The sequence below is a fragment of the Pinus tabuliformis genome, chromosome 4_1 (assembly GCF_031772625.1).
Source record: "Pinus tabuliformis cultivar Carrire ecotype Pingquan chromosome 4_1, CPIR1, whole genome shotgun sequence".
Taxonomy (NCBI): domain Eukaryota; kingdom Viridiplantae; phylum Streptophyta; class Pinopsida; order Pinales; family Pinaceae; genus Pinus; species Pinus tabuliformis.
Window position 1 is genome coordinate 639855133 of NC_142303.1, and position 26056 is coordinate 639881188.

Genomic DNA, 26056 nt, shown 5'->3' on the forward strand with positions numbered 1-26056 from the left:
GGAGTGTTGAAATTTGGTAGCTTGGAAGGTATTTCCGAGTGGAAAAGCCTTGGGGCTTTGTGGTTTTGACACAAAGGAGTGGGCTTGGAATCCAAGGATATTCTAATTTAATGTTAAAGGCTGTGTTGGAGGTCATTTGAAGGGCAAAGGGTTTCCTAAGAGACCTAAGGTCAAGTATAAATAAGAGGCCAATGAGAACTCATAAGGACAAGAAGGACAAGGACATTATTTTTGTGTGTGAGGAGGCAAAAGGATCTAGCCATAGGTAGCAAGCCTTGAAGAAGAGTATAGCCATAGTACCAGTGAGGAGAAGAGTATCTTCTTTTTTGAGGCTAGGTAGGGCTTTTTGGATAGCTAGAAGATAGGCTGCAACTGCCAAGAGGAGGGCCGAATAGGCCGTAGTTAAGGGGAATCCGCTAAGAGGTAGGGTCGAGCCCTAACATAGGGTTGGTCAGTTATTTAAGGTCAGCCGTAGCCCTGGTTATGGTTGGCAAGTCTGGCTGAGGCCTAGAAGAACGAGACAGTGGCGGGTTGAAGGGTAGTCGTAGCCTGGTTAGGGTTGGCCGTAGGGCTGAATAGGGAGAAGAAGGCTGCCCAAGTTGGAAAAAGGGATGAACAACAAGGGATGTGACCTAAGGGAGTAGGTTGAGGTGGATACTAAGGCTGCAACAAGGTTCAAGGGCTGTTGAAGAAGAAAAAGGCTTACAACAAGGGTATTAGGGGGGCTCCAAGGGACAACAACGACTAAAGGAGGATTGCAGGCTAAAGGAACATGCCCATGTAACTGAATTGGTTTGCTGATTAATCTAGTTTGCTATAGCAATAGTATTTGAAGTGTTGTAGGTGTTGGTTGTTGGGCAAATGACAGCATAAGGGACTTGGCCTCAACCCTAGGTGTATTGGTCAAAGGATAAACCTGATATTGGCATTGTACATGGATTGTAAAGGGCCACTATCCCTAGTACGAGAGACCTAAGTTTTCTTATTGAAGGAGTAATAAGAAATAAGTTTTAGGCCATAGATTCTGTGTACTGTACATTGATCTGATTGTTAGTATATTTTGCCATGCAAAATTGTTTAAAGTTAGGCATCTTTAGTGTGTTTATGTTTCCAAGCTAAGCATAGACTAGGTCCGGGGTGTGTGGATTTCTAACAAGAACTAGGTGTAATATTGGATTTCGTTGTACTACATATTTGTAGACCAACTTTCATTTGTTTATATATTGACGAGATTACACCTACACATTTGCTAAATTGTTGTGGAGGGTTACATTAAATTGACCTAGCCCTTATTAGATTTTGGTCCTTTTCAAATGTTGTAGATTGTTTATTTGGATTTTGATTATGATTTTTAATCATTAGTTTTAGTTAGTTTAAATTTGAAATATATCAACATGTCATAATTTCTAGAGTAAAAATGTTGAAGGGCCACACTCATTGTTACTTTGAAAGTAAACACCAGTTGGTAAAAGAATAAAGATGTTTGTAACAAATCAATAATCACTGAGATTATGTTACCTAGATTGACATATCTTTAATCTTTGATAGGAGCTGGGAACTTTTTCTTAATGTGATGTTGATGCATATATTTTCATGGACAAAGGAAGATTAGCAATGGCATGCTTGTGTTGAAATACATTATGTGAACTGTTTTGACAATTAAGTATTTGCAATGGAATGAATTTTGGAATAGGTGTTTTGATGATTGTGGAATATTGTGAAGCATATTTTTGAGAAATAATTTTGGTGACGTAGAAGGTCAACTCGACGAAGTAGTTATGGTCTTGATGGAGTTGGAATGGTTTGGTACCGAATTGGTCCCCAAACCAATCAGAGGGTTGAGTTGGTACAGATTGAGGTCAGCTTGGTCAACTCGATCAAGTTCAAGTTTAAGTGGATTGATTCCAAAAGCATTAGTGCCATCTATTGGTGACATTAAGGATGGCCATCATTTCATTCTCATAGGTGGATGTTCCTAAATTTTAGTCCCACAAGTGTTTATTGGTGAATACCAATGGGTACCCATTTTGCATAAATGTTGCCTTAGAGATTTTGGAGCCATCACATTCTAGTCTGAAAGACTTAGTGAAATTGAGCATTCCAAAGATTGAGATAGTATAGATGACTTCCTTAAAGGCACGAAAGACATGTTTTTGCACCATTCCACACAAATGCATTATTAAAAAAAGTAGAAAAACTTTCAGTAAAAATCACATCATCTGAGTTCTGTCGATGCGCTTCAAACCATCGAGTGTGGTTCATTGTTAGGACAAGATGAGGAACAAGATCCTGGCATCAAGTTAAATAGATGCAAAGATTTTTTTTTAGCTGTTAATATAACGGTTAGGTTTGACTAAGTAAATATTATTATTAATAAATAATATTTCCATATAAAGAAAACAATTATATTTGACTAAATAAATTATATTTTAATATAAAGAAATAATTGTTCGAATATAATTGTTAATATTGAATTACGGAAAATAATTAATCGAAAGAAAATTTTAATGAAATGAATATCTCAAAATAAAAATAAAAATAAAAATAATATTTAGGTCAAACCTAAATAATCAAAACAATAAAAGAATTAATAAAATCAATATAATAATATAATAAAATAAAAATAATATTTGGGTCAAACTTAAATAATCAAAACAACTAATTCTAAAAACCTAAAAATAAATAAAAATAATAAATGGTCAAACTTAAATAAAATTATTTGGGTCAATTCTTGAGTAAGGTGGTTAATGGTGCTGCAATTTGCCCATAATTTTGCACAAGTTTTTGGTAGTAGCCATTAAGTCCTAAGGAATCATGTAATATTTTAGAGTCTTAGGGCATGGCCAATCTTTCATAGCCTCAATTTTCTTGGGATCCACTCGTACCCCTATTGTATTAATTATGTGACCCAAGTATTCCACTTTAGAAGTGCCAAAAACACATTTGAAACATTTCAGGAACCACTGGTTATCCTAGAGTAGTTGTAGGGATTTATCAACATGCTTCGCATGTGCCTTCTATGTCTTGATATAAATCAAAATATCACCAATGAAGACAAGCACAAAATTGCATAGAAAATGCTGAAAATTGTTGTTAGAAGGCATTGAAAAGTGGATGGGGCTTTGTAAAGACCAAAAGGAATTGCCAGAAACTTAATGCCCTTCATGTGTGCAAAATGTAATGTCATGATTGTCTACTCCGTCTAGATTTGGTGTTGCCTAGAGCAAAGGTCTAATCCAGTGAAGAACTAGGCATTGTGAAGTTCATCCATAAGTCATAAATGATTGGGATGGGAAATTTGTCTATGACCATCAACTTATTAAGTGCACAAAATCTTGGGCATATGCACGTGTGCCTTCTTTCTTCAATACCATGACAACATGGACAATTAGGGGCTAATACTAGGTTGTCTTACGTCAGCCTCAAACAGTTCTTGGATGATCTTTTCAATTTCATTCTTTGTGCAAGAAGAAGTTAATAAGGACACTCATTGATTAGTTGACTACCTAGAGTCAATGGGATATTGTGATCATGCTTTCCATGGAAGGGAGGTAAGCCATAAGGTGTTTCAAGTACATGATGATCTTTATTCAAGACCAAATTGAAAATTACGAGGAGTTTCTCGTGGGAGGTTGTCTGTAACCTAGATGGCAATGAATTGAGCAATAATGCCTATATTCAAGAGCCTTTCCATACAATGAGGGCTATTAATTTTTGGTGAATCAGATTGGAGGCCTTTGAGGGTGTGTTTACGACCTTCTCTATTGAAGCTCATCTATAACTCCTTGAAATCCATTGTAATTGAACCTAATGTTCAAAACCCTTTTGCTTTGAGAACTATTACCCCTCATGTCAGGAGGGTTACACATATTTTTGTAGCATTTCACACAATTGTCAGCCCAAGGTCACATGTCAAAAGCCTTGTAACAAACATGTGAGGCCTTGTACTAGGTGTCCTAGACATTGTGTTTGGTCAGACCATGGTTGAAGCGTTCATCTCTGGTTCCTCTTGTCTTGGATAGGATTGGAGGGCCTTGGATGGTCTTACTTGAGGACTCATGGTTCTAGTGGAGCCTACATTTGTAGGGGTGATCATCGATGTATGGGTCAGTCCAACCCACTTCAAGGACCTCTGATTCGGCCTATATCAAATATATATTAGAAGTTTTCCACGTGCTCTTCTTGATGTAGTAGAACTGTACAACAATACTTTAAATACAAAAACATTTGCTTAGAAGGAATGACTATTTCCATGGTTGATCGGCACGTAAGAATTGTTATGCAAGAGCATTGCCTAGCAAAAAGAGTGAACAAAGATTTTAAAAGATTTGACATCATGTTTACTTCCTCACTCTGCAAGGATGTTGACAAAATGATAGAATGGGGTTATGTTGCACATAATAATGCCCACTTGGCACTAATCTACCAGAAATACTTGCCACTACAAGTCCAAAGGTAAATAAAAACATTATACCTTTTTCTCTAGATTTGATCCAAATCAGTCCAAGCCAAAATACAAGAAGCACAAGAATAAGCATCCCAAGAGAGTGCCTTGTCTAAAAAGGCGTTACATTTGGGAAATTTTGAGGTAAAAAATGGGCTTAAAGACAAAAAAATGTATTGACAAAGTCAACTTAAAAGAACCAACATGATTCAAAATGATGATGTCATCCCTAGGGGTAAATATTTTTGCATGGAAAAGAAGAAAACAACTTTTTAATTGTATTTTTTACTCATCTCCTTGTAAGTTTATTCACCCATTGGATGCATAATTAAACTTGGGTCCGAGTACCCACTATGCATACTTTTGAATAGATCCGCACCGAAAAAAATTTAAAATACATGAAAATTTTCATGTATTTTCAATTTTTTTTGGTGTGGGTCTATTCAAAAGTATGCATAGTGGATATCCCTTGGATCCAGAATTTAAACACGTTTTCTGATGTAATTTTCAATTTTTTTGGTGGGGGTCTGCTAAAAAAGTATGCATAGTGGTGCATGTTGGATCCAATACTTAATTCCGCATCCAATCGGTGCTTACACTAGACATTTGAGTAAACCCATAAGGAGATAAGACAAAAATATAATAAAAAATAGTTTTATTTCTTTTCCTTTAAAATTCATCTCTTATTTTATTTTTTGAACAATTATTTTATTATTTTCCTTGGGAGGCCCATTTGAGACCTCAAAATTCCCCTAATGACAAGCCTCTAGAAATACAGTTTGTTATAACTGTAAAAAGTCAGGACATTGGACACTTCAATGTCCCAAGAAAAAGTTTAAACCTAAGCTGCTTAGTTCGTTTGTTGAAGAACTCAAACTTGAATGGTGGGATCTAAATTTTTGTTCCCCCACAAAAGAATAGAATGAAATATTATCTTTTTGCATCCTTCTGAATTTTCAGAGGATGATGAAAATATTTCAGTCTTTTGCTGATGAACTTAGTTATCTCAAGGTACTGAATTGGGAGGGTGAGAATGCATACCACCTAAGCATGAATTTGATTTTTGCATGTTCAGTATACAACAATAGAAAGATTTTGATATAAGAATTAGAGAAATTGATCAGTAAATAGAAAATACTCCTGCTTGGAAATATGTTTTGAGAGAAAGTTTATGCAAAAAAAGGGATGAGTTGTTAAGATAACTAGCTTGCCCAAGTTTAATATAGTTTGCAAAAACTGCACCATATAAGGCACTAACTAGCAAATATGCCCTGGCATATTTGTATATGGATTACGAAGGAAACCATCGCGATAGATAGAATTTCAAGAAAGAGAAAAGTTCCTAAAACTTCAAAACAAAGAACAACAATAATTGCTCCAAAGGTCAATTGAAAATATTAGAGAATTAAAAGCATCTTTGGAAGAAGTTAGAATGGAAGGAAATAATTCACGAGGTGGTGAACTGTCTAGAGTATATGAAAAATCTCTACAAATCTCTGAAGGATATAGAAAGAAAAAATATGGGAAACAAAAGAAAGAATAATTAGAGAATTGTGAAACCTCAGATATAGAACTCCAAGAATCTCAGATTCTTCCTTTTTAGAAAAACACTTTTCCCATACTGAGGAAATGTTTCCCCAAATTTCCCTAGAAGAGGACATAAGGAAATGTTTCCCAAACATTTTTCTATCTCTGAAGAGTGGGAAACATAGGGATGAACCCTCACTCTAAGGGATGCGCCCCATGGAACGCAATTTTTTATATTATAACTATCAAGCCTTTGGTGTCAATGGGTGCTTAGCTTGAGTGGTAGGGATGATGGTTTGCCATCCCATCTACCTGGGTTCAAGTCCTCGGAGACATGGCCTGTCATAGTAAGGCTGGAGGGATAGGTGTCCTGTTGGAGTTTGGGATCCCGGCTCCAGTTTCGGTGGCCTCCGGACGCCTTGGTCCTAGGCTGAACTATGAATTCTTGATATATGTGGCTTGCAGGCTGTTGCATATATGTGGGGAGGTTGCTAGTTCTCCATCAAAATTTTACATTGAAAAACTATCACGACTCTGGTGACATATTAAATTATATTATAAAATTATATAAAGAACAAACAAGAAAAAATATTTTAGATTAATATACGTTCAATTATATCAAATAATATTGTATATATATTTAACAGATTTCATTATTCCTTTAGGGACTTCTCTTCTAATTTCATAATTTCAATAACAATAATAAAAGTTCAAAATACGAGTTATTCTACTTTATAACATTGTATTATATTTTGATACATTTATTATATATATATTTTGATACTTTTATTATATTCTATATATAATTAGTTTATTTTTTTTAAATTCAAATTTATTAAGTATGGCAAGAGATAAATTTTCAAAATATATTTTTAATTATTTAATTTTATATTATGTAATAATTTTTTCGACTTTATTATGTTTGATAAATTTAGATATAAAATAAACTTAAATTAATCTATCTTTTTAATTGTTATTATATATATACATTAGTTATTTTTATTATCTAATTATTTTCAAATTTTCAATATATTTTAATATAACATCACATGAGTTTTTTAAAATATATTTTAATGTAATAACCCATGAGTTGCAGAGCTCCTCTATACTCTCTATACAATCTGATTATAACATTTAAAAAGTTTGTTATTTTGAAAATTTTATTGGCAATGGTTGTGTTTTTTTGCCGAACTCATTGTGCAGTTGTTCATAGTTTTGGTACAGACACTTACGGCATAAACATTTGATACGCTAGAACATCTTTCTCTATGCTAACTTTTGATTTTTTTGTAGAATATTTCTGTTAGAACTTGTTTCCCTTGTCACTGTATTGAATATTCTGTATCAAATTCCTAAAAATATATCTTCGGTACCGCATGGTTGCAATTATGACAGGCAATTGATGGTAGTTGGCTGCTTGGAGATATTCTTGGAGATATGCCGTGCAAGAATGTTGAAGGGAGCTTGCCGGAGATGAAAATAAGAAAGCAAGAGCTAACTTGCGAGGACAGATTTCAACTACAGAGTACAGTATCAAAACTAGATACAACACTAACTAGGAATTCACAGAGAAAGGATAACCTGGTTCCACAAGATCGGAACAGCGAAACTGTGTACTCTTCTGATGTGGCTGGTCAGAGGTGTTGTCAACAGTTGACCAGAGATGATGATCAGCAAGTCACAGTCAGGGAAGTGTCCCTGCAGGAGTCAAAGCTTTCACCTCATTTCTATCAGAAGAGCACAGGTGAGTTTATGATAAAAGAACAAATAGACTCTGGGAGGGGACAGATTGCTATTGAAGAAAGCCAACAGAGGAAGAAACAACCAGGTCTGGTAGCTGTGTCCACCTTGGTGACTGGAGTCCATCCAAGTCATATGGATTTGCAGAATCAACAAGCCCAACCTTCAATGTCCCTTGGCAGGCATAGATTCAACCATCTTCCTGAGACCCCCATCACAAGCGGAGTTGCATCAGTTGAAAGTATTACAGATTCATTGACACCATTGAACGATAACAGTCCATCAGCTACTACAGTACCTATGCCCAGTTTGGTAGCTAAGGCAGACCAACCTGTTATAGGTCTCAGGCAAAATAAGCAAGTCGAAAAAATTTCAAAATTGGTGTCTTTGTTTCAACATTCGATGGAACTGGATAATGATCAGCAACCTGAGCAGCCAAATCAACAACAAATGTCATCGCCGCACTTTTATCTGCAACATCATGGGAATCTGTCTTTTCAACGGCACAGTTTTGGTCAACTAGTTCAAAAGGGTAAAACAAGGGATGAACTCTTCCCAAAGACAAAATTGGTACAAAGTACCAGGGACTTCCGGAAACCAGAGGACAGAGGATCTTTGCAGTCAACACCGTTGTCAAAATCAGGGAAACTGTCGCAACCTATCACATACACAGCTGTGCCTACTTCCATCGGAGCATCATTCAACAGCACGACAGCACCTGTAGTAGTTCGTCAACAGAGGGAGAAACTACTAGGACTGGAAACTGTGTCCACAGCAACTGGAGTCAATTCAAGTCAGCTTGATTCACAGAATGAAAAGGTCCAGCCTTCAATGTTGTCAGGCCAGTATAGATCGAACTCTCTTCCTGAGATCCCTATGTCAAGTAGAGTTGCATCAGCTGGAAGTACAACAGATTCAATGACGTCTTCGAACATTAACAGTCCAACTGGAACAGAACCTATGCTCAGTTTGGCAGCTAAGGTAGATCAACCTGTTGCAGCTCTCAGTCAAAATAATTATGTTGAAACAGTTTCAAAATTGGTGTCTATGTTTCAAAATTCAATAGAACTGGATAATGATCAGCAAGCTGAGCAGCCTGATCCGCAACAAATGCCATCTTGTTGTTTTTCCCAGCAACAAGATGGGAAACTGTCTTTTCAACTAGGTCAAAAGAATAAAAAAAGGGATGGCTCTTTACGAACGACAAAATTGGAACTAATTTCAAGGCAACTTCAGAAGCTAGAGGTCGGAGGTGCTTCACAGTCATCACCATTGTCAGAATCAGGGGAATTGTCACAACCTCTTACATCTGAAGCTGTTCTTACTGGTTGTTTTGGAGCATCATATGACAAAATGGCAGCACATGTAGCAGTTAGGCAGCAGAGGGAGGAACCATTAGCACTGGCAACTGTGTCAACCAAAATCGCTGGAGTCAATTCTTGTCAGCTTGATTCACAGAATAGACAGGTGCAGCCTTCAATGTCATTTGGCAGGTGTAGACCTAACTCTCCTCCTGAGATGCTCACTGCAAGTGGAAGTGCATCACCTGGAAGTGTTACAGATTCAATGACACCATTGAACGTTCCCAGTCCATCAACTGGGACAGCATCTATGTGCAGTTTTGTAGGTAAGACTGATCAACCTGTTGCGGCTCTTGGTCAAAATAAGCAGCTCGAGACGATATCAAAATTGGTGTCTGTGCTTCAAAGGTATATCATCTCTCTGGGATTATATTGCTATCTCCATGGGATAAGAAGAAATGATATTATTTTTTGGTTGCATGACATACCTTTGTTTGCATAGGTCCTTTTGATGTTCACTATAATTCTTGTTTTGCCCCCTATGAAACTGCTATTGAGATTCATATTTAACTTCAAAATCTAGTTATAGCCGGGAGTCGGGAATTAGGATTCAGGAATGACTTGTTGGTAGCAGAAGATGCTAACTCTCTAATTGCCAATCAGATTTTCCGCCTTATGCAATTATTTTATGCTCAGAAATTTTCTTTTACCAGTAAATAAAATTTAATTTCTGAAAATTACAAATAACAATACTTGACACTTTTAACAGCAATTTGGATTGGAAACATAACAGAAAATAACCCAGACAGAACAGCGACACAACTTTGCTCTCCAACTTCTCATCACATTCAATTAACTCAGAAATCAATAGGCTCCCTAACCAGGGAAAATCGCCCACGGAAACTATAAAGAAATTACAACAAAACCTAAATAATTTTCCAGCAAAAATTCCAGCCTCCCAAACACACATGTGGCCCTCTTTCAGCCTCTTGTGTATCACACATGCGGCTCAATCTGCTAGCTGCTTCACACATGTGACTCCCCTAGCTGCACGCCCCCCTGGATTTCTTGCTGCTGAAAAATTTCTCCTCCTGTATTTTTTCCTTAGCCTCGTGACTCATTCACAAAAATCTGCAATTCAGAAAATCTCTCCGAATTTTCTCAGTTTCACTTGAGTAGCTGCCATATGAAACGTGTCTTCACCCTCTCCCATAGGTTCCTTTTATAAGTCTCCAAGGCCAAATCCCTAGTCTCCAATATTAATCAATTAAATTTGATTAATGTGCTCTCCCTAAGTTAGACTTGGGAAAGAAATCATATTAGTTGATCTTTTCAAACATCGACCTAAAGTGGACTTCTTGTGCATGCAAGACACTAGCCTATGCAAAAGACTTTCCGAAGCTACAAAATCAATAGAAAAGAGGCTTGTTTATGTACTAATAGAGTGGTGTTGTCACCCTCTATATCTGGTTCAACTCACGTGGAAATGCTTAAATCAAAGTCATATGACTGACTTAGGAATTGACTTGGCAAATTGAAAAGTATGTCTTGTACTTTGGGCGGAATCTCGGAAAATGAAAAACTTGAAAATACTTAAAATTTGACAATAAATCTTACCAATCTTTTTTGCATGCCCCCCCATAATATCAATATGCAAGTCACTTCCTTTTGGAATTAAGGACCTTGAATATCTTGGAGAGTGGAATCAACAGATAACATTAAATACAGTGCACTAAATGTATGAATGCTCTCAAGTGAAGTGATCGGGTGCATATCAATTTAATAGACATTTTCTGAATTGCAATTTTCTCAGTGCCTGAATGTCCGTGCTTTGCTCTTTATCTGGTGAATTTGGACACAAAATAGCCAGATGTGCAATGTTGTCATGCTTGTTGTGATTCCCTATTCTCTAAATTGTACGTTTCAGCTACATGCCTATAGATAGTGACTGAAAACTAGGACTTTGAACTATCCTAATTGTTTGATAATTTGCTATTTGTGGAGATGTATTTTCTATTTATTTTAAGTACATTGTTTTAAATCAGTGCAAAACCTATGTTTTATGTGCACTGAGTTGTATTTAGTTGCTATGAAATTACAGACACCGCCTACATACTAGAAAGAGGAAAGTTGATGAGCTCCTAGAAGTGCGGAAACAACCACATTATTGGCCGTTACATTTAAATGCCCTTTCCAGTGATGCAAATAATGAAGACCAACAGGATGTCAAAGGACGAAGTGTTATGGATTCAATGACACCATTGAACACTAACAGTTCATCGACTGGAACAGCTCCTATGCATAGTTTGGTAGCTAAGACAGATCAACTTGCCCTGGCTCTTTGTGAAGATTTGCACCTTGAGACAATTTCAAAATTGGTGACTATGTTTCAAAGGTATTATCTTCTCTTTGGTATTATTTTGCTATCACTATGTGCTAAGAAGAAATGATATTGTCTTTTTGGTTTCACGACATACTTTTGTTTGCAATGTGCATATGTCACTTTGATATCTGTTATACTTGTTTTGCTTGCTCTTGGCTTTTCACATTTAGAGCCATAATCACATAATTACTTCATAAATTTACATATCATCCACTCAATAATGAATCCATTCAAAATAGAGACAAACATACAAGGAAAAGGAGCGTATTAGTTGATATGTGCTCATAGGTTGAATTGCTTTAGAAATAGCCAATAGCTCATAAGATGAAGAATTACAAAAGATTCTTGAGTGTGTATTCATACGCAACTCAAAAAGTAGGGTGCCCTTGTTGATATCATAGAAGATTAATGAGGATTGAAAGGAACCAATTAGCAACCCCTAAATAAGCATCCAAACAAAGGAAAAGATGTTTTTGTTTGGTTGAATAGGTCATTTTAATGTTCACCATTATTCTTGATGTTACACATGTTGAAATATGCAACTAGGTTCAGTCTTCATAATGACATATGTAATCATGATTTTATGTATTTGATATAAAGAGAAAAATAAAATTATTATTGTTATTCTTGAGGCATGGGTTTCATGCTCAAGGAAAATTTATTTTATAGGTCAAGCACCCATTGAGTGTTTCTAAGGCTTGTATTTGAGTCAACAAGTCATAAGAGTCATAGTTATGTATGGAAGACCCTTTTGGGCATGATACATATTGTAAGAAAAAGTTATTTGAGTTAAATTAGAGTCAAAAGACCCTCCAAGACTTCGTCATAATGCAAAGAAGCAAGTCGGCTTATCTAGAAGAACATGTTGGCATATTAGAGGACTCAAGGAAGCCTATATATAGAGCACTCGACCTCATTCAAGGACACACTCATCCAACAACAAATAAGTTTGATCAAGACAAGGAAGATATCTAGAAGGAGCAAGGAAGAAGAGGTGAAGATCAGCAAAAGAAATCGAGTTTCTGGGATTGTTTTTGGGCCATCATTCTCACACGTGCGAAGTGTATTAGGACATCCTTCTGCAGCAGCCAGTACCGAATTACAGTCACTTAAAAGACAAGCCGAGTTTTGGGTCAAAGGAAGTCTCCCTTGCAAGCCGAGTTAATAAGGAGAAGGATTCATCTTAAGTGAAGGAAAAAGAAGGACAAATCACCATCATTCTCTCACATGTGCCACCTAGGTTTTTTGCATAAGAAACTGTTGGAGATCAAAATTGCAGAAGAATTTGTCGGGGGGTCAAAGTTGTAAAAGAATCAGTTGGGGGTCAAAATTGCTAAGGTCAAAGTTGCTGGAAGAAAAGCTCATCAAGGAGGAAAGGTTTGACTTGGTCTTGGAGGGGTCTTGGTCAAGGGTCTTAGGTCTTGGAATTCGTCATTTGAACATTCTATAAGAAGAGAACAATTCTTGTGGGTTTTCCTCTCTGGTGTTAGGATATTCCGACACATTGGAAATAGTTAAGTATAACTTGGTGTTGGAATTTCTACGTCTAACCTGTTAGAAACCCTTCATGTACTTGACTGATTTATTCCTACCTACTTGTTCTGTTAATTAACAAGTTATTTACCATGTAAATACTGGAAATAAATATAAGTACGTGCTCAACACATTACAGATCATCAACTAAAGGAAACAAAACAAGCACACAAGTGACACTGTTGTTTTTGGACCAATGTCCCCGAAAAAACCCAATTCGGGAAAACCGGTGCAGTTATCTGAGGGTTTTATTATTATGTAGTTTCTGAATACAATCTGAGTGCCAAAACCGGCTCACCCAACAAAGAATAATCTCGGCAATAGTACCTCTCAGTCGGAGACAGATGTTCCAGTTGAAACACTGGATAATCACTTTGGCAGCTTCACGGCTCCAATCTGCCCCACAAAACCCCAATGTCAACCTCTAGGGACAACGTCAACCCTTTCTGGCCCAGCGTTTGCCCAACGTTACTCTAGCTTGGCCTGCGTCAGTGTCTGGAGGCACTGCATCCGCCCTCTGGCCCTCTGTGTCACCCACGTTGGCCCTCTAAGGCACTGCGCAGCTCTTGGCTGCCTCTGCGTGAGCCTTGGCTGGCTCTGCATGAACCCCTAACTGGTTCTGTGTCTCTCACTCTCGGCTATTGCGTTGATCCTCTTGGTGCTATTTCTGCCTCTCTGTTTCTGTATTCATTGCCCCTCAGCTGCAACTTTGATCACTCTCTCGACTTCCTCAACAAACCCAACTTTAGAAAGTCAAAATCTTGATCAACTTGGTGTGTTCTCCAAGTGATCCTCAAGCCTCCTTTTATAATCAACAGCTAAGATTAGATCTGACTTGATCCATGACTTTTGAACCATTCTAACATAATTTTATATTAATTCACATTAATATTTTATTTTCCCTAAGATTAGACTTAGGGATTCCATTTAAAATATTAATTATTTTAATATCTCCCAAACTGTTTAGAATCTGTCCAAACCCTTTTTGGGTATTGGAGATCTCTTGTGCCTTAGCCTCTCCACCAATTTTTGTGGCCAGAGCACATCTGATGCTACCCCAAATCAACACTTGGTCTAGTGTAGAGTTAGGTAAAGTGCGTTTTTTTACCATGTGCTTTTGTAACTTACAATTTGACGGTCACAATATGTTCTAGACATGAAGTGATTCGACGGTTCATTCTCTCCTTCATTCTCTCCTTGGTATCACTGACACTTGATCCGTGGCTTAACACCCGATTGGTCCATGATTTCTATTTAAACAACATGGAGGCTCATTTGTAAGGTGACTGTTCATGAGAGAAGCTTATGTAAATTTTTTTTTTTTTTTTTTTTTTTTTTACATTAATAAATTGCTTGAAGTGGCCGCGTTGGCTCAGGGCATGGACTGTTTTCCTCTTTGAGGGTTTTAACCACGTCAAAAACACTGGTGTATTGATCTGTGATCTATTTGTGAGCAGTGTCCTTTGGTGTTCTATCTGAGGAACTTACCCTGTAAATTCCTACATGGTATTAGAGCTATTTGAGGGCCGCATCCATTGGTGATCCAAATCCGAAGTTGGTACAACTGCATCTGATTGTCGTTTCGTAGATCTACTATTTCTAACTGCTTTCGGGCTGAGATAATTGCTCTATTGTGTTAGGAGCATCTATTCCAGTGAGGAACCCCTTTCGTTTCATGCGAAAAGGTTTCAGTAGCCCTAGCTACGTCATTTTTAAGATCTGGAGGTATACAATCTTTATTTGCAGTTTTAGTTATTTATCTCTCTGTTTATTTCGGTTTATTTATCTCTCTGTTTTTTATTACTGGATCTATACCTTTCATTTTTACGTATGCTCTTTGCCCCACGACTCTGTGTGATCTGGGCAAATCAGAAACAAAAAGGAAGGATTTTTCTCATGCTTATGCTCTTTTCCGTCGCGCCTCAGTGTGTTCTCAGGAAATCAGAAACATTGAGGAAAATATTTAGTTTGCGGCGAAATCTAATTTCAAGCTGTAAGGTTTGTTTTTTTTTTTTTGCATGTTTGTTTTGGGTTGTGTGGTTTTTTGTTTTGTAGGCAAAAATGGCTTTCTCCCCCCCTTCCTCTTTTCAAAAAATTACTAACCTTTTAAACTAGCTCACTTGGTTCAAAGTTATTTTATGAGAATAGAGGTCTTGGGTTCAAGTCTTGCTTTTTGTTGAGTTACTTTTTCAAAAAACACATGTAACTTATGTTTTAAAGTTACTTTATGTAAAAGTGTTCTGACCCATTATAAAAAGTGAGTCACTTGTAATTCTAAAGCCTTTTTATCTTTTATTTAAGTTACAATTTAGTGTGTATCTTATAAAATACCATTGTAAAAGTGACTTTCACTTATTTATAAAAGTGGGTCACATAATTTTTTTTTTTTTTTTTAAGAGAGCTAATTAGATTAAGTTTGGAGGGGGGGGATTTTTTTTTTAAAATATAACATTATCATTCACTTCCGCACATTCACGTACTTTGTTGGCATCTTCAACAATTCTTCTTAAAAAAATCGTAACTTCTTCATCTGGAAGCCGTTTTCAGAGCTGTTTTTTTGAATCGGCCTAATTTTTCAATATCTTTCCATTGGAACACCTAGTTTCAGCATCTACAACTCCAGTTTCTGTTAAAATGGGAAGTTCATGCCAAGTTATTCTTGACAACACCAACTACCTTCAATGGTTTTCCTACATTGAGGATTTATTTAGAAGTAAATGTCTTTATAGAATAGCTTCAGGCTTAGAGGCTAAACCTAAAGATGAAGATAAGCAAGCCAAATGGGAAAATAGGCAAGATCAAATACGTGGGTTGATAGGGATGTTTATTTCTCTAGACCTTAGATTCCATATTGCAGAACTTGATACCCCTGATGAAGCAATGAAACAACTCAATAAAGTTTTTGGAATTAAAAATGAAATTAGAGCCCATCAACTTGAAAATGAGTTGCTTATGTTGGACCCCAATAATTTTTCTTCCATTGAAGATTTTTTGTCCAAGTTCAAGACCCTTAGACTTCTCTTGCAAGGTGTTAAGGTTAAGAAAGAAGATGGTAGCCTTATCTATTCCATTCTTACTAAGTTGGGACCAACCTACTCTTTATTTGGAGCTTCTTATCACAATGCCAAAAACAAAGCCATTTTTTCTTCTTTAAATGATTGTAACACCAAAAAAATATATGTTGGTGATGATAGATCTCGTAGTGTTGTAGGGACTGGAACTATTCATCTAGACAATGGTCAATTTAATGATGTATTATGTGTTCCTACCTTATCTTGCAACCTTCTATTTGTATATCAGATAACTCATTTAGGTGAAGGTAAATTGATTTTGGAGCTTCTTATCATAATGCCAAAAGCAAAGCCATGTTTTCTTCTTTAAATGATTGTAACACTAAAAATATATATGTTGGTGATGATAGATCTGTTAGTGTTGTAGGGACTGGAACTATTCATCTAGACAATGGTCAATTTAATGATGTATTATGTGTTGCTACCTTATCCTGCAACCTTCCATTTGTATATCAGATAACTCATTTAGGTAAAAGATAAAATCGTTGAAGTTTCACCTCATGATGTTGTAATTAAGGACCTAATAGATCCTACACAGATTTTAGCTATTGTCATTGTTGATGAGTCTACAAGGTTGTATAAGTTTAACAACTTTGGGTCATCAACTCTTCCCTCGGTATTTGTTGTTCATAATGATGAAGTGAGCAAACTTTGGCATGAGTGATTTGGTCACTTAAATTATCGCTCCCTTCAAAATCTATTTAAGGAAAATATGGTGATAAGTCTTCCTATGGTATCTTGTAGAGATGGTGTTTGTTCCGGATGTGTAGTCGGAAAACATCATCTGGATAGTTTTGAAAAACGTGCCTCTTGGCACACCTCAACCCCTTTATAGCTTGTGCGCGGTGATTTATGTGGTCCACTTCCAGTTGTTTCTTTCTTTGGCTACAAGTATTTCTTAACTTTCATTGATGATTTCTCCAGACACACTTGGGTATACTTCTTAAAACTCAAGAGTGAAGTCTTTAACGTGTTCTTGGCCTTTAAGGCCTTTGTTGAGAAACAATCTGGACATCAAATTCTTAAGCTAAGATCTGTTAATGGCGGAGAATATGTTAACAATAAATTCATCAACTTTTGCATTGAGCATGGAATTCAATTGCAACATATTGTTCCATATACTCCACAACAAAATGGTGTAGCTGAAAGGAAGAATCACATCTTAAAGGAAATGGCTAATTGTATGCTTCAATCTAAAGGGCTTAGTCTTAATTTTTGGGTAGAAGCAATTAACTGTGCAAATTACATAGTAAATCGCACTCCTAAGGTTTTAAAGAATATCACTCCAGAAGAAGCATGGAGCTCAATTAAACCAGATGTAAGTCACTTTCGTGTTTTTGGAAGTGAAGCATGGGCCCATATTCCCGATGAGAAACATAAAGCCTTAGAACCTAAGAGTGAAAAATGTATTTTCCCTGGATATTCTGAAGATGTCAAAGGATATAGATTTCTTCCACCTAAATCCAAAAATGTTATCATTAGAAGAGATGTAAATTTTGCTGAAAATACATTGGCCTACGAGCCTAGTTCGGTGGATGTGCCACCTCTCTCTATCCCTTCTACTTTTGAAATTATTTCTTTTTTCACATGATGACAGCGAGGATGACAATCCTTCCCCACCTTTCTCGGGATCCTCCTTTAGCTCGTCAGCTTCCAAAATGGGTCCGCGCTACTTGGGATGCAGCAGGTGCTCTTTTAGGTGATCCTACATATAACGTCTCGCACATTCTCAGTTTGGTAGAGCCTCTTCTTTATTGGCTCAAGCTTAATTATGATCCTGATACCTTTGCAGAAGCTTCATGCCATCTAGATTGGGACGCAACTATGAATGAAGAATATCGTTCATTATTGGCAAATGATACATGGGATCTTGTTCCTCTTCCAAAGGGACGAAAACTTGTTAGATGCAAATGGGTTTATAGAACCAAGTTTGGACTAGATGGAAAAGTTGATAAACATAAAGCTCGTCTTGTTGCTAAGGGTTTTTCACAAGTTGAAGGCATTGACTATACTGAAACCTTCTCCCCTGTTGCCAAAATGAACTCTATCTGCCTTGTTCTTTCCCTTGTTGCCTCTTTCAAATGGGAAGTCCATCAGATGGATGTTAAATCTGCCTTCTTGCATGAAGAAATCTATATGGAACAACCTCCTCGCTTTATACAAACAGACTCTAGCCTTGTATGTCGACTTAAGAAATCCATTTATGGTCTCAAGCAAGCCCCTCGGGCTTGGTATGCCAAAATGGATAACTTTCTTTTAGATACTGGCTTTTCTAGGTGTCATTCTGACAATACTGTCTACACCAAGAAAGTGGGTAAGTCTCTTAATATTTTTGTTCTTGATGTTGATGATCTTATCCTTATTGGTAGTGATCCCAACCTTATGTGAAGTTCAACCTTAAAAAGCAGTTTGAAATGACAAACTTAGGACACTTGCATTATTTTCTTGGTCTTCAAGTCTTGTAATCCAAGGAAGGTATTTCCATTTCCTAGTCCAAGTATGCCTGTGATCTTCTACGCCACTTTCACATGGAAGATTGTATGCCAGTCCTTCTCCCTTTCAGTCTGGAACCAAACTTTCAGTCACTTGTACTTCCCCTCAAGTTGATGTTACCTTATACTGTCAGCTCGTAGGAAAACTTTTGTATTTGACCCATACCCTTCCTAACCTTTCCTTTGTTGTTGGCCTGATTGCTCGGTTTATGCAAAACCCACATGAAAGTCATTGGAAAGCATCTAAAAGAATATTTTTTTATGTTTGAGGTATAATTCAGTTTGGGATTCATTACAGTGTAGAAGCATCTCCTCTATTGGTTGGTTTCATTGATTCCGATTGGGTTGGTGACCCTGATGATCGGAAGTCTACTGCAGGTTATGTCTTCACTCTTGGTTCTAGACCTATTACATGGGCTTGCAAGAAACAAAATGCCATTTCTCTTTCTTTAGCAGAAGCAAAGTATCGTGGCGCCGTAGAAGCTAGTAAGGAAGCCCCGTGGCTTTGTTAGATCTTGTTAGAGTTTGGCTTTCAGCGGCAGGATTCGACTATGTTAAAATTGGCAACTAGGGCCAAACTCCATGTGGGTCATCTTATTTATGGCAGCTGATATTTTTCTTGGATCCCTTTCATCGGGAGGTGTAGGATTGATCTAAAGATCATCCGATACCGATAAGTATTCATGGAGTTATGAATTTATTTGTGTTATAAGACAATTCGTCAGGGTCGGCTAACAACCAAATAAACCCCACATGTGCTCAACGTTTTAGTATAAAAGGAGATGACTTGAGAGTCATTTCTCACACACACTTCTATCTTCATTTCTCTCCACTTGTCTTGGGTTTTAGTGGAAGAGAAATCCAGGAGTGGAAGTCTTAGATGTTGGAGGATAAGAGGCTACCCTAGTTGCAGTCAAGAAGAAATACGTTGCCCTAATCTAGAGGATGCAGTCATGAAGAAAAGTCCTAATGCTATCAAGAAAGAGCCCTAAACCTGTATGCTGGTCCCTACTAATGCAGACCTAAAGGCTGCCCTAATGCAGACCTAAAGGTTGCCCTAACGCAGACCTAAAGGTTGCCCTAACGAAGCTATCCTAGGGCAAGTCAAGAAGGAGGACGCTGACATGAAGGATCAAAGGGACAACGTGGAGGTTGTCCTAGTCCGCGTGAAGGGTTGTGTGAACAACTGAGCCTTAGCCGCAGCATGAAGGATCAAAGGGACAACGTGGAGGCTGCCCTAGACAGTGTGAAAGGGCTGTAGGCACAACGCGGGGACAAGACGATTAAGAGCACAATAGGCAAGCAACCAAGTTGAGGAGAATAGAAGCAATATGCTATTGTTTGTAGACAAATAGCTGGGTGTGTAAAGGCTGCTAGATGCCCTAACCAGTGACCATATAAGCAATAGTAAAGGCAACATTGGAACAACAGTGTTGTGGACAACAACAAAGTAAATAGGACAATTGGGCTACATGGTGCTGTTAACTAGTGCAGCAAAGTAAATGGGACAACAGGCTACATAGCACTGCTAAAATGTATGGGACAACAAGGTGACTAGTGCAGCTAAAATGTATGGGACAACAAGGTGACTAGTGTAGCTAAAATGCATGGGACAACAAGGTGACTAGTGCAGCTAAGATGCATGGGACAACAAGGCTACATAGTGTTGCAAAGATGCATGGGACAACAAGCTACATAGCAAAGATGCATGGGACAACAAGCAAACTTGGAATGAAAAATGAGACAACTGTTTGCCACATAAGACATTAGTGACTAGCATGATACAACGAAGGCACATGGGACAACAACAAACATGGACAACAAGGCAAGCGTGGTGCAGCAGTATGATGTGTACAACATGGTCATGAGGTCCAACATTATGTGATGGGTGCAACATAGCAAGCATGGTGTAGCAGTATGATGTGTACAACATGGTCATGAGGTCCAGCATTATGATGATGGGTGCAACATGGTGCAGCATGGTGAGGTGCAGCATGATGACGAGATGCAGCACTATGATAGGTGGAGGAGTCACCTTGGAGAAACAATTGAAGCAACATGTCTTCAACTGATCTCATGTATCATCTTCTTAGAGATGATATATGCTCTTATTTGGATAAGTCAAAGTGTCGACTTCTGTTGTAAATGTACTCTCTCTCTCTCTCTCTCTGCTGAACTATTGAAGAACATATAAGAAGAATTGATCAAGGGTTTCCCCACATTGGGGTTTGTCCCTGGCTAGTGCCACATCTTGTGTCCTCTTGTCTTGGCTTGTCTTCTGCGATTTATGTTTATGTTCTATCTGCAGTTTACTTTAATGCTGATGTGATTGCTACTCTGGAAAAGATATTGAGCTAACTGTGAAAATTGAAATAAATTGCTCTAAGCATAGAACATACCTAAAATTAACATGGTATCAGAGCTGAGGTGAAGACAATGCCCAAGCAAGAGTGAAAGAGCAATCACCGACGACAATTGGGAAAGGACAAAAGGATCAATGGATTCCTCATCCCTATTCAAATTCACCAAGGGTGAAATCAAAGCAAAGAGTATTATCAAAATGGTGCAACGAAAGCTTCTGATGGCCTACCTAAAGATCACTTCATTGGGAAGTTCGGATCTAAGGGTGGAAGGAAAGGTAGATGCCTTGTTTGTAAATAAGTTCGGCCACTATGCGAAGGAGTATCCAAATGGCAGGGACTGTTGGACACCTAATCCTCTAAGGGTTGGTGTGGAAGCTGAATAGTCTAAGGAAGTCCAAGAGACCTTGGAATACGAAACCAAAGGTCATGTGAATGTACTATAAATGTATATCATTTGTTAATAATAGATATACTCTCATGCTTATCTTTAATATTCTGTTGTCGCCATGTATGTGTTTAACATGGTATCAGAGCGGGCGTACTCCTGCCCTACTCATATTTGAGCCACTTGTTTTATGGCCTTTCTGTGCAGGTCATTTCTGCCATTAGTTCTGCATTTCATGAATGTTTTCTCAGCTAAATTATAGCTGCAACCTCTGCCATTGTTCCATTCTTTGCAGGTTATCGAATATGATTAATTCATTCACTGCATTCTAACGCCTAGTCTCATTCACTGCATTGTAAAACCTATGCTTCGCTCTCCATAATCTTCCAGAATTTCGAGACAAAACCGTGAAGCCTTGTATATTCAACCGCTGAATTCCACCAAAACCATTTTCAGTGCCTGTTGGAGAAGAAGAAAAAGTTGCACGGGAAGAAGAAACGTCAAATCTTGGAAGCAAAAGAACGCTTGATATTGCCATGATCTTAATGGAATGCCAATCCCGGCTAAGAATGAATCACTGCAGCCATGACCATGAGAAATGGTGACAACACTCCTCCTGGCGCTAGAAGGAGAAGAATTTCGACCTCTTCGCATTGAGGAAAGAAATGATATTCGACACTGCCGTAGAAGGAATGAAGGGAACGAGTTGGGCAAAGGAATTGGGAGTGATAAAAAAAAATGGTAATGGTTTTGAGTAATTTCACTGTAATTCTCTCACAGCTACACAGGTCAATTATATAAATACCGAAGGGACTAAAAAGGTCAGACAAACTGTTGTAATCGAGCCAAGAGGGCCAAGATTCTGTAATTTCCATTTTATTGAATATCACAGTCGATTAATATTGAGCTTAAGTGTCTTTATTAAAACATGAATTAAGCACGTGGGTAGTATTCGACAAGTGGTAAGCGGTATCTCGCGCGCCCTAAAGGCTGGAAATGGTATTCCTAAATTTCACGCGATTAACCTTAGTAGGCGACACGTAGCACGAGAAAACCACTTTTCTCGCGCGCTCTTGACCAGATATCGGTCGTGCAAGATTTCATGCGAGATTGCCGACAGCCGTTCGATTGGACGGGTCCCATCAATGGTGGAGATTGTCTAGGTTAGTCGGTGAGCGGACGACGCAATATCCGTTGGATCTGGAGAAGTGAGATCAATGGTGTGGATTGAAGCACTTGATAAAAGGAGAAATCAACAAGGGACCGACAATTATTGGTCAGACAAGCGGGACCCTCAGAGGAAAATAACACGCTGTCTCCATATATAATGCTGTCTCCCCATATATAACGTTGGTATATATACAATGCTGTTTGGCTTCGACATCTACTCTAGCATTTGGGAGCAACACAACATTTGGAAGCACTCCATCTTCTTTTGGTTAGAGTTCGACTTTTGGAGTTCAGTGAACAACTCCAACATTTGGCAGCCTGGGATTTGGACAAACTACCTTTGGTGGACAAGGCGGAGGTAGTAGAGTAGCACCGTATACAAGTACAAATGAGGCAAAGTCAAGTCGCACACGGAAGATCAATGACGTAGAAAGAATTAAACAACAAAGAACGGGAACCGTCGGATCAGCCAGATCAACGGACAGAATAGGATCGACAAAGATCTTATCGCGCAAAATAAAGTCAAGAAGTGAAGGGATCAGATTAAGCCACGTGATAGCAGAATAATGGAGTGGTCTACGAAAGCGGTAAGTAGTATCTCGCGCGGTCTCAAAATGGTAAATAGTATTTTACAAATTCACGCGATTAACCTGAGGGGTTGACACGTAGCACACCCAAAACAACTTTTCTCGCATGCTTTCAGAGTATTAACTATTGTGCTTGTTATCGCGCGATATGGTGTGATCACCGTTGGATTGAGGTAGGAGAAATAAACGATGGAGATTGGCCAGGCTAGTTGGCGCGAGTTATTGCGCGATAACTGTCGGATTGAGGAATGAGATCGACGACGAAGATTTAATGCGCTAAGGAGAGCATCGATATATGTGCAAAGGTTTGTGGAATGGAAGAAAGGTAAGGTTTAAGTGTGGTTTATGAAATATTTCTATTATATGGGAATTATAATAGAAATAAGCAGGATTAATGTATTATGGTTTAAGTTGAGTTTTAACCAAAGTCTAAAATCCATGGTGTGGTTAATATGCACGAGTAATAAGAATTAACCAAAGATTATGAAGGATTTATAAGGTTCTGCTCAAAGGTTTATAAAGGTCCAGACTTTGGATAGTTAAATCAAACGTTTCTGCATAGAGTTTATTAAAGGAGCATTAAACCTTGACTTGTGAAGACCGTGTATACTCCCGCGAAAGCTTTGTGCATTGATGAATTCTTATGCCGTGAGTACATGTTGTTGGACACAACTACTCTTTCAGCCGGAGATAGCTTTGATGAGCTAACGAGATTGGGTGCCAGAACTCGATCTATTGCAGATGCTATTACTCAGATTATCAATGCCGATTTTGGTGTGTGTTAGATCTGTGCATACTTAGTTATAAAGATGATTGCATCTGTGAATCTTGAATGAAAAGATGTTTTGTAAGTAGGCTCTAGAACTATCAGACAAATCTCATTTGCAAAGAAAGTAGAAGATTGGCTCTTCTTTTGCACAGTGTGAGTAATTTGAGAAGTAAGTGCATTGAAGCATCATTTGCTGCGTTGAAATTAGTATTGGGCTGTCTGCTACAGTGACTTGGTGATATTGGTACCCTGCTACTCATCTAATAGTTGCAGCTATTTATCATTTTATAGGTCAATTTGTGGTTGAAGATAACATCATTTCTTTGATTATATTGGTTTGAAATGGATCGAATGGATGATGTATTGAAACTACTGAATAATTTAATACATTCCACTGTTGATGAGATGTTTCAAATCAATAAAACCTCTCTTTCCAATATTAAAATTTGTCTCCAAAATGTACAAGGGGAATATTGAGTTTTTGCAGCGTGAGACAAAACTACAACAAGAAGAGCTACAACATCGTAAGCACCATTCTGTTCAGAACATTGAAATAAACTCCCATCAGCAGCAAGTCAATATTGTTGAAGTTCATTTAGATTTAGTACTCAATGAAGCAGTAGTTGTACATGCAGATGCATAAATTCAGTCTGCACTTCCCAAGTTGGTCATCAGACCTTGGGAAGAGCTTGCCCATAACAAGCACAAAACTGGTCTTGGATATGACAAGGACATTTCCTTTCATATTCCAGATTACTCAAAGCCCATCCAGTTTTAGAGTGCTGGATTCCTTCATGACAGTTCACCTTCAACTGTTCCAGAGTTTGCCCCTCTTCCACAACAACAACAAGAAGTTGTTAAATGCCAACACTGTGACCGAGTTGGCCATATGAAAGATCACTATTTTGATCTTCATCCATGTAAGCACTGTCATAAAACCAATCATTCTTCAAACAGTTGCTTCAGAAACAAACCTCCTGCAAGAACAAAGATTCATCTTGGATGGATCGCTTCTTGGCAATGGGCATCAACAGTTAAGAAGATATTCCAGTCATGTGTCAGAACTTGTTCTAGAGTATTGAATAGCCTTGCAGTTGAATTTTCTCCATCATCTCACCTTGTATCTGACAGGGGGAAAATGATGGTCATCTACAAGCTTCAAAGCCACATCAAGCGAGCTTGAGCCACAACCTGCCATACCAGATTCAAAGTTGTAGCCAGAGACAAATATGCCCCTGAGCATGCCTTCAGTTGGTGATACCTCTTCAAAGAATTGGGGACACTTCCTCTAGTAGAAGACTTCAGCTTCTTGCCAGTTTTGGTAGAGTTCCAGGGATTGCATTAAGCATTCCAGAGTTGTTGGTCATCCTTAAAACATCACAGGTTGAGACCTCCCTTTTGAGGTTGAGGTTCTCCCTTTTATGCTTCTTGGCAATGGGCATCAACAGTTAAGAATATATTCCAGTCATATGTCAGAACTTGTTCTAGAGTATTGAACATTCTTGCAGTTGAATTTTCTCCATCATCTCACCTTGTATCTGATAGGGGGGGAAATGATGGTCATCTACAAGCTTCAAAGCCACATCAAGCGAGCTTGAGCCACAACCTGACATGCCAGATTCAGAATTGTAGCCAGAGACAAATATGCCCCTGAGCATGCCTTCAGTCGGTGATACCTCTTCAAAGAATTGGGGACACTTCCTCTAGCAGAAGACTTCAGCTTCTTGCCAGTTTTGGAAGAGTTCCAGGAATTGCATTAAGCATTCCAGAGTTGTTGGTCATCCTTAAACCATCACAGGTTGAGACCTCCCTTTTGAGGTTGAGATTCTCCCTTTTATTTGGGGTGAGACCTCCCTTTCATGGTTGAAGGTTTCCCTCTTCAAAACATCAGGAGCACTTCCTCTAGCAGAAGACCTGAGCTTCATGCCAGACTTGGAAGAGTTTTGGGAACTACACTAAGCGTTCCAGTGTTGGTGGTCATCCTTAAACCATCGCCCTTTATACCAACATTTCAGATAGCACATTCAACCTAGTGCTGCCATGCATTTTTGCACGTTTTGTATTACAACTCTCTTCTTGGACTCATACATAACCCTTCGGATTCTTGGACTCATACATAACCCTTCGGATTAAGGGGGGGGGGGAATGTTGGACACCTAATCCTCTAAGGGTTGGTGTGGAAGTTGAATAGTCTAAGGAAGTCCAAGAGACCTTGGAATACGAAACCAAAGGTCATGTGAATGTACTATAAATGTATATCAGTTGTTAATAATAGATATACTCTCATGCTT

General features: G+C 38.1%; 1 protein-coding gene across 2 annotated transcripts in view; it reads left to right on the forward strand.

The window, feature by feature from the left end:
* The window catches only part of LOC149177678 (uncharacterized), a 112985-nt gene that overhangs the window by 15950 nt on the left and 70979 nt on the right, over positions 1-26056 (forward strand). For both annotated transcript variants that reach the window (XM_089420188.1, XM_089420187.1), the window contains 2 exons: positions 7367-9420; positions 11114-11407. In XM_089420188.1, the coding sequence (XP_089276314.1) occupies positions 7409-9420; positions 11114-11407 (2306 nt within the window). In that variant the 5' untranslated portion in view covers positions 7367-7408. The remainder of the gene's footprint in view (positions 1-7366; positions 9421-11113; positions 11408-26056) is intronic.